Source organism: Peromyscus californicus, unplaced genomic scaffold (genome assembly GCF_007827085.1).
Source record: "Peromyscus californicus insignis strain IS unplaced genomic scaffold, ASM782708v3 Scaffold_11__1_contigs__length_118956290, whole genome shotgun sequence".
Taxonomy (NCBI): Eukaryota; Metazoa; Chordata; class Mammalia; order Rodentia; family Cricetidae; genus Peromyscus; species Peromyscus californicus.
Window position 1 is genome coordinate 40,071,946 of NW_026294402.1, and position 14,993 is coordinate 40,086,938.

General features: G+C 49.3%; 1 protein-coding gene across 4 annotated transcripts in view; it reads right to left on the reverse strand.

Annotated features, from left to right (window-relative positions):
• Window positions 1-14,993, reverse strand: part of Cep164 (centrosomal protein 164) — a 68,756-nt gene that overhangs the window by 27,806 nt on the left and 25,957 nt on the right. For 3 of the 4 annotated variants that reach the window (XM_052758915.1, XM_052758911.1, XM_052758924.1), the window contains 4 exons: window positions 12,001-12,156; window positions 11,512-11,646; window positions 9,898-9,975; window positions 891-1,241 (listed from right to left, as the gene is read on the reverse strand). In XM_052758915.1, coding sequence (XP_052614875.1) covers window positions 891-1,241; window positions 9,898-9,975; window positions 11,512-11,646; window positions 12,001-12,156 — 720 coding nt within the window. Of the gene's footprint in view, window positions 1-890; window positions 1,242-6,373; window positions 8,457-9,897; window positions 9,976-11,511; window positions 11,647-12,000; window positions 12,157-14,993 lie in introns of those variants that run through there. The other variant, XM_052758932.1, reaches the window with a different exon arrangement.

The window sequence follows — 14,993 nt, forward strand, 5'->3', positions numbered from 1 at the left end:
GCTGGGGTTATAAAATGCTCATCAGTACACCCGGCTTTTAAGATGGATTCTGGGGGTCAAAGTTAGATCTTCATGTTGTTCAGCAAGCACTTTATGGACTAAACCATCTTACCAGCTCTGGAAGTGTCTTTTCCAGGGCTTAGATAGAAGCTCTTTAAATGAATTCCCTCACTATATGGAAAAAGACTAAGGGTAGGAAAAGCTATAATGCCAAAGGGGCGCTCTCGTACGAGTGTTCGCTCTCTCTCTCTCTCTCTCTCTGCCTCTCCCTCTCTCTCTCCCTCTCTACATATACATACACACACACACACACACACACACACACACACACACACACACACACACACAGAGACCTACTTCTGATCACATGGGTTTTTGAGGAATGCAACCACTTGCATGTCTGGGATTGTTACAATTGTCATAGAAATGGATGAGAAGGGTCATTCTGTAATCTGACCTACCTATGCAGATGCAGAACACTCAGCTCTGGTAGCCTTCACCTCACTCCCCACTCCAACACACACACACACACACACACACACACACACCCCTGCCCTTCTTTATAGGAACTCCGACTGAGCAAACCAAGACAACGGACAGGCGGCGAGAAGTCACGGGGAGAAATGAAGAGCATGGCCATCCCAGGAGGTGCCAATGGAAAAGCACACTTCTGCTCTGAATTCCCGGCGCCAGCAGGTCTGCCGTTTCATTCAGGATTTTACCTCCCACTGGGTCTGGGTATATCTGTCACAATTAAGGGCTCTGGCTGATGTGGACAGCTGAATGCAGCTCCTGACTCGGTAATACAGACATGGAGACAGGAAGCTAAGGAGCTGGAGACAGAGGCAGCAGGTTCCAGCGGACGACTGCCTTGGGACCAAGGGACTTACCTCACTGGCGTCTGATATGCTCTCCTCCAGGGCGGACACTTCCTTGGCTGTTTCCCTCCTGGAACCCTCCTCTCCTGCCTCCATGGCTTCCTCTGCCTGCTCCTTTTTAGAGGCCTTGGCAGGGTGATCATCCCCAGGGTCCAACCCAGGAGCCTTGAGATTGCTGTTCTCGTTTTCTTTCTGTAGGTTCCAGGGACTTGCCCCTCTTCCCCGGGACCTGCTGCCATCAGAGCTGTCCAGACTCCGGTCAGCACCCTGGCTGAACAGCTTGCCAGGGGTGGGGGGCCGATCGGCATCCGAGTCAAGAGAAACATCCTTCTTGTCCACTGGCTGGCTGCTTCTTGGAGACTCCTGGGGAGCAAAGACAATGTCAGAAAGGAGCCAAGAAGTTTAGAGACTGACACAAGATGGAGCGGCCATTCCTTGACTCTCAGCTGGCCTTTGTGAGCTCTGACCGTTATCCTGCATAGCTGTGTGTGTGTGTGTGTGTGTGTGTGTGTGTGTGTGTCTGTGGGTGTGTCTGTGTGTGCACTGCATGTGTGTGCATGTGCATGTGTGTGCCCTTGCATATGGAAGTCAGAGGTCAACATCAGCTGTCTTCTTCAGTTGCTCTCAGACATGGCCTCTCACTGAATCTGGAGCTCACCAATTTGGCCAGACTAACTGGCCAGCATGCTGCAGGAATCCACCTGTCTCTTTGCTACCACCATTGGGGTTCCAGATGTATGCTGTCACACCTGGAGTTTTAAGTGAATGCTAGGGAGCAGAACTCGTCTGCATGCTTGCACAGTGAGCACTCTACCCACTGAGCATCTCCCTAGCCCTCCCAAACAGCTTTTTTTAAATGTTTTGTTTTTGTGTGTATGTGTGGGCATGTGCATGTGAGTGCAGGTATCTGAAGAGATCCAGAAGCATTGGACCCTACTGGAACTAGAATTATGGGAAGTTGTAAACTACCCAATATAGGTACACGGGAACCAAATTCAGGTCTTCTGCAAAAGAGTATGTGCTCTTAACCACTGCGAGCCATCTCTTCAGTTGCCCAAATAGCTTTGCAAAACACAGATTGCTGCCCCTTGGCCCCCATCCAGATAAACTGAATGGCAATTTCTATGATGATACAGACACATCGAACAGGGCTTAGAAATTGCTGCAACTCTGCCATCATCTGCCACATCCCCCAGACCCATCAGCCAAGCCCTCAGACCTCAGGAGCCAATATTTACTTAGAAGAGAATAGCAAAGACTGGAACTTAGACTTTTCATTTTTCAAAGACAGAAAGGGAAAAACATAAGAAGGGTACCCTTCCTCCCCAAGTCTCCCTACACAAGCTCATCACCAGCAACCCCGCAGACACATCTTCTATCCAGGACTCTCAACCTGGGGTCTCTGAGAAGCGATGTCTAGAGGGATTAGCTGGGTGAGAGATGGGGCAGAGGCGACAAAGGAGGGTGGGCCTTCAGGAAAGACACAGGTCCATCACCTGTGACAGAGAGAGAAAGAGGAGCACAGGACAGTTCTGAGCAATCGGAGCCAAGCAGAGGGCTCAAGCAGGCTGCTGTCGGAGACGGTCCACATCAGGCAGGAGGGGCCCTGTCCCCAAACCCCAGGTGGGACCTGTCACACTAGAAGGAAGTGGAATCTTAGCAGGAACCAGCAAAGACAAAAGAGCCAGTAGCTGCAGTAGCTGGCAGCTGTTAATTTTCTAAACCCTGCTTTGGCTGGGTCCCCTGAAAGGAGAGCTGAGCTGTACACTTAACACAGTGACCACACCCTGTTTTCCACATACAAACTCACTAGTAAAAATCCAAGGCTGGCCGGGCGGTGGTGGCGCACGCCTTTAATCCCAGCACTCGGGAGGCAGAGCCAGGCGGATCTCTGTGAGTTCGAGGCCAGCCTGGTCTACGAAGTGAGTTCCAGGAAAGGCGCAAAACTACAGAGAAACCTTGTCTCGAAAAACCAAAAAAAAAAAAAAAAAAAAAATCCAAGGCTGCTTCTGGTAAACTCTTCATAGAGCTGACCAAAATAGAAACAGAAAGCCCTCCCTCAGAAACACAGCCAGTGATCTCTCCTGGGCTCAGACTCAGAGCCTCCTTCCAGAAAAACATCTGTGCTGGCACTTAGGCTGTCGGGCTGAACAACTCCTGATCAGGGATTTTTAGGACTTCCAGATTCGCTATCCTGAAGATTAAAACAAGGAGTGTATTAAATGCTACAGTCTGGATCTGGAGTGCCCCTCAAGAGGCCCGTGTGGTGGAGGCTTGCCCCCGAGCAGTACTACTGAGAAGGGGTGGAACTTTTAGGAGGTCTTTGGGTTACTAGGGGCACACCCTTCACCTCTTTGCTCCTTGGCTTATGGTGTGACCATCTCTGCTGTGCCCACATGGTCCTGCCATGATGCGCTACCTCACCCAGACCTAAAACAAGGGGGCTAATCAGTCACGGCCTCACTTTCGAAACTGCCAGCAGATATAATCCTTTTCTTAATATGGCTTAAAGTTCAGTTCGATATTTCACTATGGTCGCGGAAAGCTGAGCATCCCAAGTCGAGTCAGCAGCTGAAGGAGAAGACCTCAACACGGCATCTGCTGCTGTTCTAGCGCAGTGTCTGCTGAAGCCAAAGGCAGAGCCACTGTGGATCCAGCAGCTGGCTGACAGGCTAACCCAGGCTCCTGAGGAATGGTACAGGGAGGCAGGAGACGCAATCTCAAGCAAATTACTGTGCCTCCGCTCCTTCCTCTTAAATACATAGATTCACGGAGTGCCCACCTTACAAAGCCACTTGGAGGGTTAAATAAGTTAACACTCGTTGAGTGAGGTGAGGAACTTAGAACTATGCCTGTCTAGACTGTCGGTGCCCCAGAAATGATCACTAATGTTCTACGGTAATGAAACCCCATATTGATCCTCCGAGCACCCTCAGTGTGCCGCACACCCACTGCCTTCGGGAATAGGAGATGACCATACCCACCCTGCCTGTGGGGCGCTAGCTAACACTGAGAAAAGGGAACTGTCCCTTGTGGGCCAATGGTGAGTTCTGACTGCCCAAACCTAAGGAGCACTGGAGGCAGTGTGACCGCTGGTCCCAAGCCTGCCCCTGGGGGAAGGCAGAAGGAGGGGGGAGAAGCAGACAGTAGCCAGCACCACCCCACCACTCCCAAAACTCATACAGAGTAACGTTGCCTGCCGTCTAAAGGGGTGCCTCAGCCCCTTCTCTTCAGGAAGGTAGCTTCATTCAGGCTGGGGCCACGCCACCAACACTCAGCGGGAGCTCCACAGCTGGTCTACCAGGCTCTGTGGCTCCAAGGAGGAGGGTGAAGTTTACAGGGGGGCATCTGTTCACCACATGAGTCATTCAGCAAATGGGGCCAGTCCATGCTAGTCAGGCTCATCTTAGAATTAAGGAAGGCTCTCCTGCCCTCCTCCTTCAATCTGGGGCTGAAACCTAGTCCTAGGAGGGTTACCTAGCAACAAACTTTGGATTAGGAGACAAAGTGTCAGACACCAGAGAGCCCTTCCTGCTTCTCACAGTTCATCCCCACCATATCTTACACCCCTCCTGCCTGGGCTTGAACACTGGGCTATTTTTCTACTCTGCTATACACATTCTCTTCAGTTTTTAAGGATGTCAGACCCGGCACATGCTAAGCCTGTGCTCAACCACTAAGCCACATACTCCTGATACAAACACGCTCCCCCTCTGACAAACTACCACTGGTCCTCACAGCATCCCCTCTCCCAGGAAGCCTTCCTTGGCCTTTGGTCTCTGGACCCTGGGTCTTTCTGCCACAACAGCTATAATAGCTGTGGGTTTCTTTGCTTATTTTCCTTACTCGATGAACTCCCTATTGTGCTCAGAACCCAGTTTCTGGCATATATGGATGCTCAATAAAGTCTCAACTGAGGTTGTTTTGTTTTGTCTTTGTTTTTTAAGAACCCATGTGTTGCCATGCAGTGGTGGTAATCCCAGCACACTCAGGAGGCAGAGGCAGGTGGATATCTGTGGGTTCCAGGCCAGCCTGGTCTACAGAGCGAGTTCTAGCTAGACAGCCAGGCCTACAAAAAAAAAAAAAAAGTATGTGTGAGCCAATGGTAGGAGTGGAGGTTTCTCTTCTTCCTCTCCCAAATGAAGATGTAATATTTATTTGCCAAAGTCATATGTGGATTAGACTATTTCGGTGCAGTGCTTATGAAATGAAATGTTAACTCTTAACTATTCAAAATGATGAAAAAGCAAGTAGGCCATAAAACTCAGAGGGTGGCAGTCAGGTATGGTGGTGGCGGCCAGGTATGGTGGTGGTGGCCAGGTATGGTGGTGGCGGCCAGGTATGGTGGTGGCACACCTTTAATCCCAGTTTTCCAGAGGCAGAAGCAGGGTGGGGATCGTTTACCCATGGAGACCAGAAGAGGGCATAAGACCCGCTGGAATTACAAACAGTTGTGAGCCACCTGTTTGATGTAGGTGATGGGAACCAGCCTCGTGGTCCTTGGGAAGAACAGCAAGTGCTCATAACCAGTGAGCCATCTCTCTAGCCCCAAGATTCCCATAATTATACTGGAGAGAACACAACCCAACTGCAAGAATCTTGAGCTTCATCTAGGCAACTCTCAAATTTAAACCCTTCAGAAGATGAATTTCAGTGCGGGGCATACTCCCTGGGAGAGTGTGTGTCTAAAGTCTAAGGTCCCAGCTTCCACTTGCAGCAGCCCCCGTCTCCCCAAAAAGGAAGATTTCCATGTGACTGCGTGATTTCAATCTGTCTACCTAAACATAAAATTGATAAAATGAGGCAGCCATTAAAACAAACGGCCTTAGCCGGGCGGTGGTGGCGCACGCCTTTAATCCCAGCACTCGGGAGGCAGAGCCAGGCGGATCTCTGTGAGTTCGAGGCCAGCCTGGTCTCCAAAGCGAGTTCCAGGAAAGGCGCAAAGCTACACAGAGAAACCCTGTCTCGAAAAACCAAAAAAAAAAAACCAAACAAACGGCCTTAAAAATAAAATAAAATAAATGGCTTTGGTCTACATCCACATCTACTGACTACATCCATATGACAGCCAGAATTGGGTGGAGAAGGCAGGGGAAATTAAACACTGGCTATCTATCATCTACAAAAGGATGCAGGAAATCTAAGCATCTCATCTGACTCCACACTGTCCCTGCTCACCCAGCCCGTGCTCCTTGGCTGTCCCCAGGCCTAGGTTCTGAAGCCCCCAGCCAGTGAGCACGCCCCAGCCATCTCTGTACAGTCTCCTGCTCCAGGCTCTGTGGGTACACGGCTCTGCTCTGGGCCTCTCCATGCTCAAACTCCCCAACCTCCTCCTGCCACAGTCTCAAGTCCTTTTGCATCTCAAGGCATATTTCAAGATTTTGCCATCTGCACAAGGAGGGGGTGAAGAGGAGTGACTGCCAGAACCAGTTCTTGAATATTTAACACTTTTCAAAAGTCATGAGGCTCCCCAGGTTGCATTCCCACCCCCTTACCTGTCCAGAGCACAAAGGCACTTGGGCTCCCATGATCCACACAGGACAGGAGCGGGGAGTCATGGGGGCTGGGCGGAGATTGCCTCAACAGCATGCCCATGCATTCACACTGTTCTGGGGAGACTCCTGCTAAGCCAACCATCAGCCAGGGTTATTTTCCAGGTCTGGTGCCCATTCAGTTGGTCTCAATTCTTTGCACAGCTCCCCGGGTGTAGTTAGCACTTTCCAATCACACTGACATCATCCTGTGATTTCTAAGCCGAGGCTCCCTCCCTCTCCTTTTGAGAGCTGATGGCTTTTCATCAGCACCACATGACCACATACTGCCTGCTCGCCAGCCACCCTCTGCCTCCCCCTCTCCCTCAGAAGCCTTCTTGGTGTGGGTTCCTGAACCTTTCCCTTTGCCTCTGTGATAGACTAGCAGTGGGTTTAGGTTGGAAAGCTGAGGAGGGAGTCAATGCTGATGGAACTGCATTCCTGCCATCCTGCTGCCCTCTTATGGAAGTAAGAGCAAAGTGACTGGGAACACAGGGCAGGGTAAACCCAGGAAGAAAGGCTGCAGCCGCAACCAGAGCGAACTGCAAAACCCAGATGTGTGTGTGGGGGGTGGCGGGGGGTATACACCAGGACAAAAGTCATTTCAAAGATCAGTGCCCAAGTGGAGGCAGCTTTGCCTGCCTAGACGCCTACACTGATCTCCACCACTAACATCTCCCCCAAGAAAAACCCTAATACCTACCTGAGGTTAGAACACACGACTCCAACACCCATGTGGCAGAGAAGTGGAGACAGGTGTGCGAGGTGTCTAAGCATCACCTACTCCAGACACTTCCCCACCTCCCTGTGGTGCCAAGCAAGCTATTAAAATGTTTTAAAAGCTCCCACTCCCCTCACCAGCAAAGGGAAAACTCTAGAAATCCGTAACATGTCAGAGGAGAAACACCTATCTTGGTTGACATCTGCAATCCATTAAGAAGTAGTCAGGATCAAGCTACAGGGGAATTTCAACCCACCAGCTGACTGCAAGGAATCTACTGTACCCAGAAAGCGAGGAAGCCAAGGGAAGGAAGAAACACCACCCAGCCTGTCTAGATACCCTCCACTCCATTCTCTCAGCTGCTAAACCAAACACACCCAAGCACTTCCTGTGTCTCAGCGAGAGGGCTAGGTGCTGGGTATATAGACATAAATTATGCAGCATCTACACCCTCCCTGTGCCTGGTCCCCTGGAAAGCAGTTATTCTCTTTCCTCAAACATGCAAGCCTTCATGACACCCCTTCTCCTAGTCACAGACATCCACCCAGGTGCAAACTGAGGACCTTCTTGGAGTCCACCAGTCGGTCAGCGCTGGTTAACGGTGGCTGAGAAGGAAACCAAGTCCTCCCGTAGAGAACCAAACAGAGTTCTTCACTCAGGCAGAGCAGCTCCACTCGGAAGGAGCAGCCTCCAAGCAGACGTGTGTCAGATTGGAGATACAGATGGGACAGTCGGGAGAAGTGCTACATTTGGCAGAAGTGTTAAAGTCACAATCAAAACATAGCTGACTGTGCAGAACCAAAGGCCTGAACAGATTCAGGGAGAATAAGCAAAGCTTCCCTATGAGATAGGTCCTGCCCCAAAGATACGTACGGTTGGGTCCCCCTTAAAAGATGCACCCACAGTGAGGTCGCAAGTACCAATCCAGAGCTTGCAGCCGGCGTGTGGACTGAGACAGTACCCTCACCTCCAAGGAGTGGTGAGTACCAAGAAATATGAGTCAGAGATAAAAGAGACTGGGCCAGGAAGACAGTTTAGTGGGTAAAGGCACTTGCTGCCAAGCTTGACAACCCGAGTTCGATCCCCAGGAACCTCATGGAAGGAGGAAACTGACTCCTGAAAGTTGTCCTCCAACCTCCACATGTACGTTGTGACACACACAGTGCAAATAAATACGCTGAAATGCAATTTTAAAAAACAGGCCGGGCGATGGTGGTACATGCCTTTGATCCCAGCACTCGGGAAGCAGAGCCCGGCGGATCTCTGTGAGTTCGAGGCCAGCCTGGTCTACAGAGTGAGATCCAGGACAGGCACCAAAACTACACAGAGAAACCCTGTCTCGAAAATAATAATAATAATAATAATAATAATAATAATAATAATAATAATAATAATAAGGGAGGCTGAGGAGATGTCTCAGAGGGTAAGAATGCTTGCTGTCTAAGCGTGAGCCCCCATGTAAAAAGTCAGGTGTGGCCACAGGAGATTCCCTGGGACATGCTGGCTGCCAGCCTAGTGCCAGGCTCAGTGAGAAACTCTATGTTGAGGGGATAATTAAGCAGTGAGTGGTAGAGCAGAACATCCAATGTCCTCCTCTGGCTGCCATGTGCACTTGAACATATGATACAGCAAGTATACATGTGCAACACACACAATCACATACACACAAAGAATACGGATAATAAAGAAACCAACTAAAATTTGTGAGGGGAGCCCCTTTGCTTTTCTGGCCAGCTTTGTGGTCATTCTAATGATATAAAAGTGATTTTGCCTTAAAACATAATATATAAGACCTGTATGAGGCCTACTCCTTGTGGTCGATATTCAAATGTCTTTATGAATCTAATTTGCAACTTCATGATTCAGTGCTTATAACAAATATTTTAGGAAAATTTAGAGAACTGTTACTTGCTTAAAAATTAATAAATCAGGAACTGGAGAGATGGCTTAGAAAGTTAAGAGCACTGACTGCTCTTCCAGAGGTCCTGAGTTCAATTCCTAGCAACCACATGGTGGCTCACAACTGTCTGTAATGAGATCTGGTGCCCTCTTCTGGCCTGCAGGCATACATGCAGACAGAACATTGTATACATAATAAATAAACAATAGAGCCGGGCGGTGGTGGCGCACGCCTTTAATCCCAGCACTCGGGAGGCAGAGCCAGGTGGATCTCTGTGAGTTCGAGGCCAGCCTGGGCTACCAAGTGAGTTCCAGGACAGGCGCAAAGCTACACAGAGAAACCCTGTCTCGAAAAACCAAAAAAAAAAAAAAAATAAATAAATAAATAAATAAATAAACAATAATAATAAATCAGACACTAGACAGAGAACATACAGTAGGAGATGTCCCTATGATTTCTAAGTCCAGGTTCCAAAACATGCACAAAAAGTATGAGTATAATGACATGGTAACTTGTACTGCCTGTGTGCTCCCCATAAAAAACATGCTGGAGGCAGCAAAGGTCAGACTTCAGAGACAGGTGGGCCCTTGGAAGCATGTTCCAGAAGCTATACCCACCCATATGCTTTTGTCTACCCTTAAATCTTTGCTCAAGCTCTTCATTTACCTAGACAATCCCCTGTCTAAAAATTAGACTGGTCATTTGATAGCTGAGAGAATGGATTCCCTGAACCCCAAAAATCCTGAACAGACCCAAATGGACCAGTTCCTTTTCCACATATGCTCCGCGAGACAGCGGCAAAGCTTCAGAAGGAAAAAAGGTACGGCCCGAGCGAGGCATTTACCAGCAGGGTTCTTGGGCTCTTACCTCATACTCAAAGTTACCTCCCAGGGCGCTGAGGTCCAGGTGCAGGTTCTTGAGAAGCTCACTGGAGCTTCGGACACTCTGCAAGCAAGAACAATGATGAACAGCATCTTAGTCAGGGTTTCTGTTGCTGTGATGGAGTTCAGGACCAAAAGCAGCTTGGGGCGGGAAGGGTTTACTTCAGCTTACAACTCTCAGGTCATAGTCAGTTACCGAAGGAGCTAAGGGAAGGGACAAGACACAAGAACTAATGCAGAAGCCATGGAGGAGTGCTACTTACTAGCTTGCTCCTCCTGGCCTGCTCAGTCTAATTGATTGATTGATTGATTGATTGATTGACTGACTGATTGATTGATGGCTTTTCCAGACAAGGTTCTCTGTGTAGCCCTGGCTATCCTGGAACTCACTCTACCAGGCTGGCCTCGAATTCAGAGATCCACCTGCCTCCACCTCCCAAGTGCTTGGATTAAAGGCGTGCACCACCACCAACTGGTTGCTCAGCCTGCATTTGTACAGCCCAGGACTACCTGTTCAGAGATAGCACCACCCACAACGTGCTGGGCATCCATGAATCACTAATTGAGAATATGCTTCACAGGCTTGAGTACAGGCCAATCTTATGGAAGTATTTTTCTCAATCAGGGTTCCCTCTTCTCAGATAACTCCAGCTTGTGTCAAGTTGAAGAAAGAAAGAAAAGAAAGAAAGAAAGAAAGAAAGAAAGAAAGGAAGGAAGGAAGGAAGGAAGGAAGGAAGGAAGGAAGGAAGAAGAAAGAAAGAAAGAAAGAAAGAAAGAAAGAAAGAAAGAAAGAAAGAAAGAAAGAAAGAAAGAAAGAAAGAAAGAAAAAGAAAGGTGATAAGTCTAAAGGAATTGGCCAGCCCAACATGCAGAGGAGAATGGGAGTGCCCTGGCAAGGCTTTGGAGGACTCCAGGGCAGGCCCTCCACTGAGGCCTCTCTAAGCAGCCTTTTGTCAAGTGAGCACAAGGCCAAACAAGCATGTTGTGTTCTCCAGCTCAAATGTGAGAGGCATACAGACTGGTCAAGAAAGGAAGTTATGGGTGGAAAAACACTTATTTATTTTTAAATGGCTGGGAGGTTAGCCAAAGATAGAACTAATCCATGTATCTACCAACAGATGAGTGCATAAACAGAACATGGTGCATACACACAACAGGCTTAAAATGCGTGTTTACATACTGACTGCAGCATGCTGAGGGAAAAGGTGCCAGACATCAAAGACAAACACTACGCGATTTTACTCCTCTGAAACATCTAGAACCGGCAAATCCATAAGCACCCCCACAAAAAAAAAAATATATTTAGAGGTTACCAGGGGCTGGAAGAAAAAGGAATGATTTATTGTATGGGGGCTAGAATATGGGATTATAAACAAGTTCTGAAAATGGACAGTTGTGATGATAACATTAACATTATGATAAAACCTAATAATCCCTGAATTACTGTACCATTAAAATAGGTTAAAAATCTTACCTGTGTGTGAGAGCTTTACTGCAACTGAAATATACAGAATATGTCTATAGACCCAGAGGGCTTCCAGACCAGAAAGGGACCTCCACATTACCTGGTTTCCAGGCCAGAAAGGGACTTCCCCATTACCTGGTTGTCACTCTCCTCCTTGTCCTCCTCGTTGGTCTCCTCCCCTAGAGTCAAGAGGCTGAGAGCATGCTTGCCCTCGTGAGCAGAACCCAAGAAACCCTTTGCACGAGCAGCAGTCTTGAGACCCTGTAGAGGCTCCAAAACACAAAGAGAACAAGGGACTTACCGGAAAGGCCTTGAGAATGACGCTGGCATGCTCCCTCAATTCCTACCTAGATGGGTCCCCAATCAAGTCCTACCATGTCCATGAGTCTAATTCACACTGCCTACTACTCCCTTCCCAACTCCAGCGTCCCAGCCACGTGGATGGGGAGACCAGCACAGGTGGCCTGCAGCCCAGTCCACCCCCATGCCAGAGTGACTATTCTCACACTAACTGGTGAACTCTGAAGACACAGCTTGTGTCTCAGTGACAGGCCACAGTTCCCAGGATGATACCCAGAAGGTCCCACAGTAACAAAGCACATGCGCAGTGGAGAAAGGACTCACCAGCGTGGGTTCCCCATGCTGCCCAGAATCTGCCAAGCTCCCCAGGTTCACACTCTGAGATCCACGAAGAGCAGAGGGTTGGGCATCCCCAGGGCCTCGTAAGGGAGCCAGGCTCCAAAGAGGGGCCTGGACTGGGGCTAAGGGGGAACCCAGGACCTGGGCAACAGAACACATCTTGTTACAAACCCCAGAAACCACGTGGCTCTCAGGGCGTTGGAGGCAGATATAAAAATAAAGCATCTAAATCCTGCCCGTTCAAATTTAAACCGCCTCCGCTTGGAGGCTGCTAATGAAACACAACATCCAGAAATACCATGTGCCAACTGGGTGAGACTCACAGACCAGTTTCCTGATTCTGATAACTTGTGTGCTAGCTCACATCTGGCAGATACTAAGACTGGGGCCTCTGCTCCCCTTTCAGGAGCCACATAATAAGTGAACAGGATGGGGGCGGGGGTAGGGGGACAGAGATAAACCCCAGCTACTAGAAGTCTCTACAGTTGACACTTAAAACTGATGAGTCAAGAAAAGGCAGTCTCAACGTGTTCCTGACAAAGACAGAAGTAGACACCAGAAGAGAGTGCAGGCCTCCTTGGAGAGCTGTGCACACAGGAGGCTGCTGTACATGAACATGTGCCTTGTCGTTCTCTGACTTTCCCCAGTTCTCAGGAGAACCAAGTGAAGGACTGGAGTCAAAATCCAGGCTGCGTCCATCCGAATGTGTGAACCCTCAGGTTATTCATAGCCTCTCCCATCCCCAGTTCCTTCATCTGCAAGACCAAGGGGATCCATGCTTGGCCCTACAGGGTCTGCTAAGAAGCTCAAAGGAGATGATGGACACAGGGGCCTCTGTAAGGGGCCCAGGGATGTAGCAATATTATGGAATCTATCATCTGGCCTAACAGAATCGAGAGGCCAGCAAAGGGGCCGGAGAGATGGCTCACTGGTTAAGAGAGTCTGCTGCTCTCCAGAGGGTCTAAGTTCATTCAGTTCCCATAACCTACTTCAGGCAGCTCACACACACCTGCAGGCAACTACAGTTCTAGACGATCTCTGACGCCCTCTTCTGGCCTCCACAAGCACTTGCACTCACACAGACACACACAGACACACACACACACACACAGTTAAAAATAAAATCTTACCAAAAAAAAAAAAAAAAAATGCCGGGCGGTGGTGGCGCACGCCTTTAATCCCAGCACTCGGGAGGCAGAGCCAGGCGGATCTCTGAGTTCGAGGCCAGCCTGGTCTACAGAGCGAGATCCAGGAAAGGCGCAAAACTACACAGAGAAACCTTGTCTCGAAAAACCAAAAAAAAAAAAAAAAATCTTAAAAAAGAGATCCCAAAAATTAAAAAAAAAAAAAAGAGAGATACCACCACCACCCCTGCTGGAGAGATGGCTCAGTGGTTAAGAGCACTGACTGTTCTTCCAGAGGACCCGGGTTCAATTCTCAGCACCCACATGGCAGCTCAGAACTCTTCCTAATGCCAGTTCCAGGGGATCCAACGCCCTCACACAAACATACATGCAGGCAAAACACCAACGCACATGGAATAAAAATAAAGTTAAAAAAAAAAAACTTAAAAAAAAAGACCAGCACAGCATACCGGGGACACATTACAACACTCTTCAAAAAGAACAGGCAGGCAGTGGTGGCGCACACCTTTAGTCCCAGCGCTCGAGTGCAGAGGCAGGCAGATCTCTGTGAGTTCGAGGCCAGCCTGGTGTACAGAGCGAGATCCAGGACAGCCAGGGCTACACAGTGAAACCCTGTCTTGAAGAAACAAACACACAAAAAAAAAACAGAGAACATATTCTACTCCACACTAACCCCCAAGGAGTGAAAAAAGAAAGGTGGATCCAAAGGTCAGAGTCACCACCTTCTCGGCCAGTCTGGCCCAGGGAAGAGGTCCCTGGGCAAGTCCCAGCAGGGCCTAGCTCTGCCTTCAGGACACCTGAACCTTGGCTGAGAAGTGAGGTAAGACACTCCTTACCTCTGCAGATGGCCAATCACGTGACCTGCTGTGGAGCACCTTTGTCAGGGAGAAAAGCTACGAACACCCATTGGTCAGTGGTGCTCAGTTGGGCCCTGCTCATTCTCACAAATCACCCAAGGTGGGCTCCACCACTATGCAGAGACCCCACTTGAGTAAACGGAGGTGGGTGTGGCCAAGAATCCTGTCCAGAGTCACAGGCTCAGTGGGGCAGAGAGGAGACCGAGTCCGGGATTATCTCAGGGAGCGTACTCCTTATGGTCTTAAGACTATGGTAGGAGAAGTGCAGGGGGCTGAGCCTGCCCCCCCTGCTCAGCCCTTCCACCAGCCCAAGCATATCAGCAAGCAAAATCCTTCCCACACCGTATTTATAGAAAATTACAGACTCCTAACATGGCTAATTTGCTAACGTGCTGGGGGCTTGAGGGAGGGAGACAGGCGTGCTGAGAGGCCTTTGTTCTCTTGGGCCTTTACTGAATCGGTGGTTAGCAGGGAAATTATACACCCCTGACTCCTAGCTGATCATCTTCTATAGACGGCCATTAACTCTGAGCATGGGGCTGTGCGTGCCATTGTCCTTCAGAGCAGATAAACTTGATGCCATTGGGCTAATTAAAACTTTCAGGATAATCTGTGGCTTATCCGATATTTATAGTACTACACTAGTTATTAGGACTAACGGAGAACCAGTGCATGTCGGCAATTAGGGACCAGAGGGAACAACTGGGTAGAGCCGCAGCTGGGCCACAGCGAAACACCTAGGGAATTCCGACTGAGCCCCGTGGTCCCATGCAACTTGACTTCTGAATGGAGAACGGGGTGACTCCGAAAGGGACAAAGTGAAAGCTTGACAGGGCAAGCCCCACCCTTTAGAAAACCCCGGCAGGGAAGTGGAGTCACAAACAGGGTCCACACAACCTGGCCTAGGTCAGTCATGTGAGTCTCTGGGAGGCAAGGAGCAGAAGCAGCTGGCTGCGTGGCAGCGGCAGGCTATGGG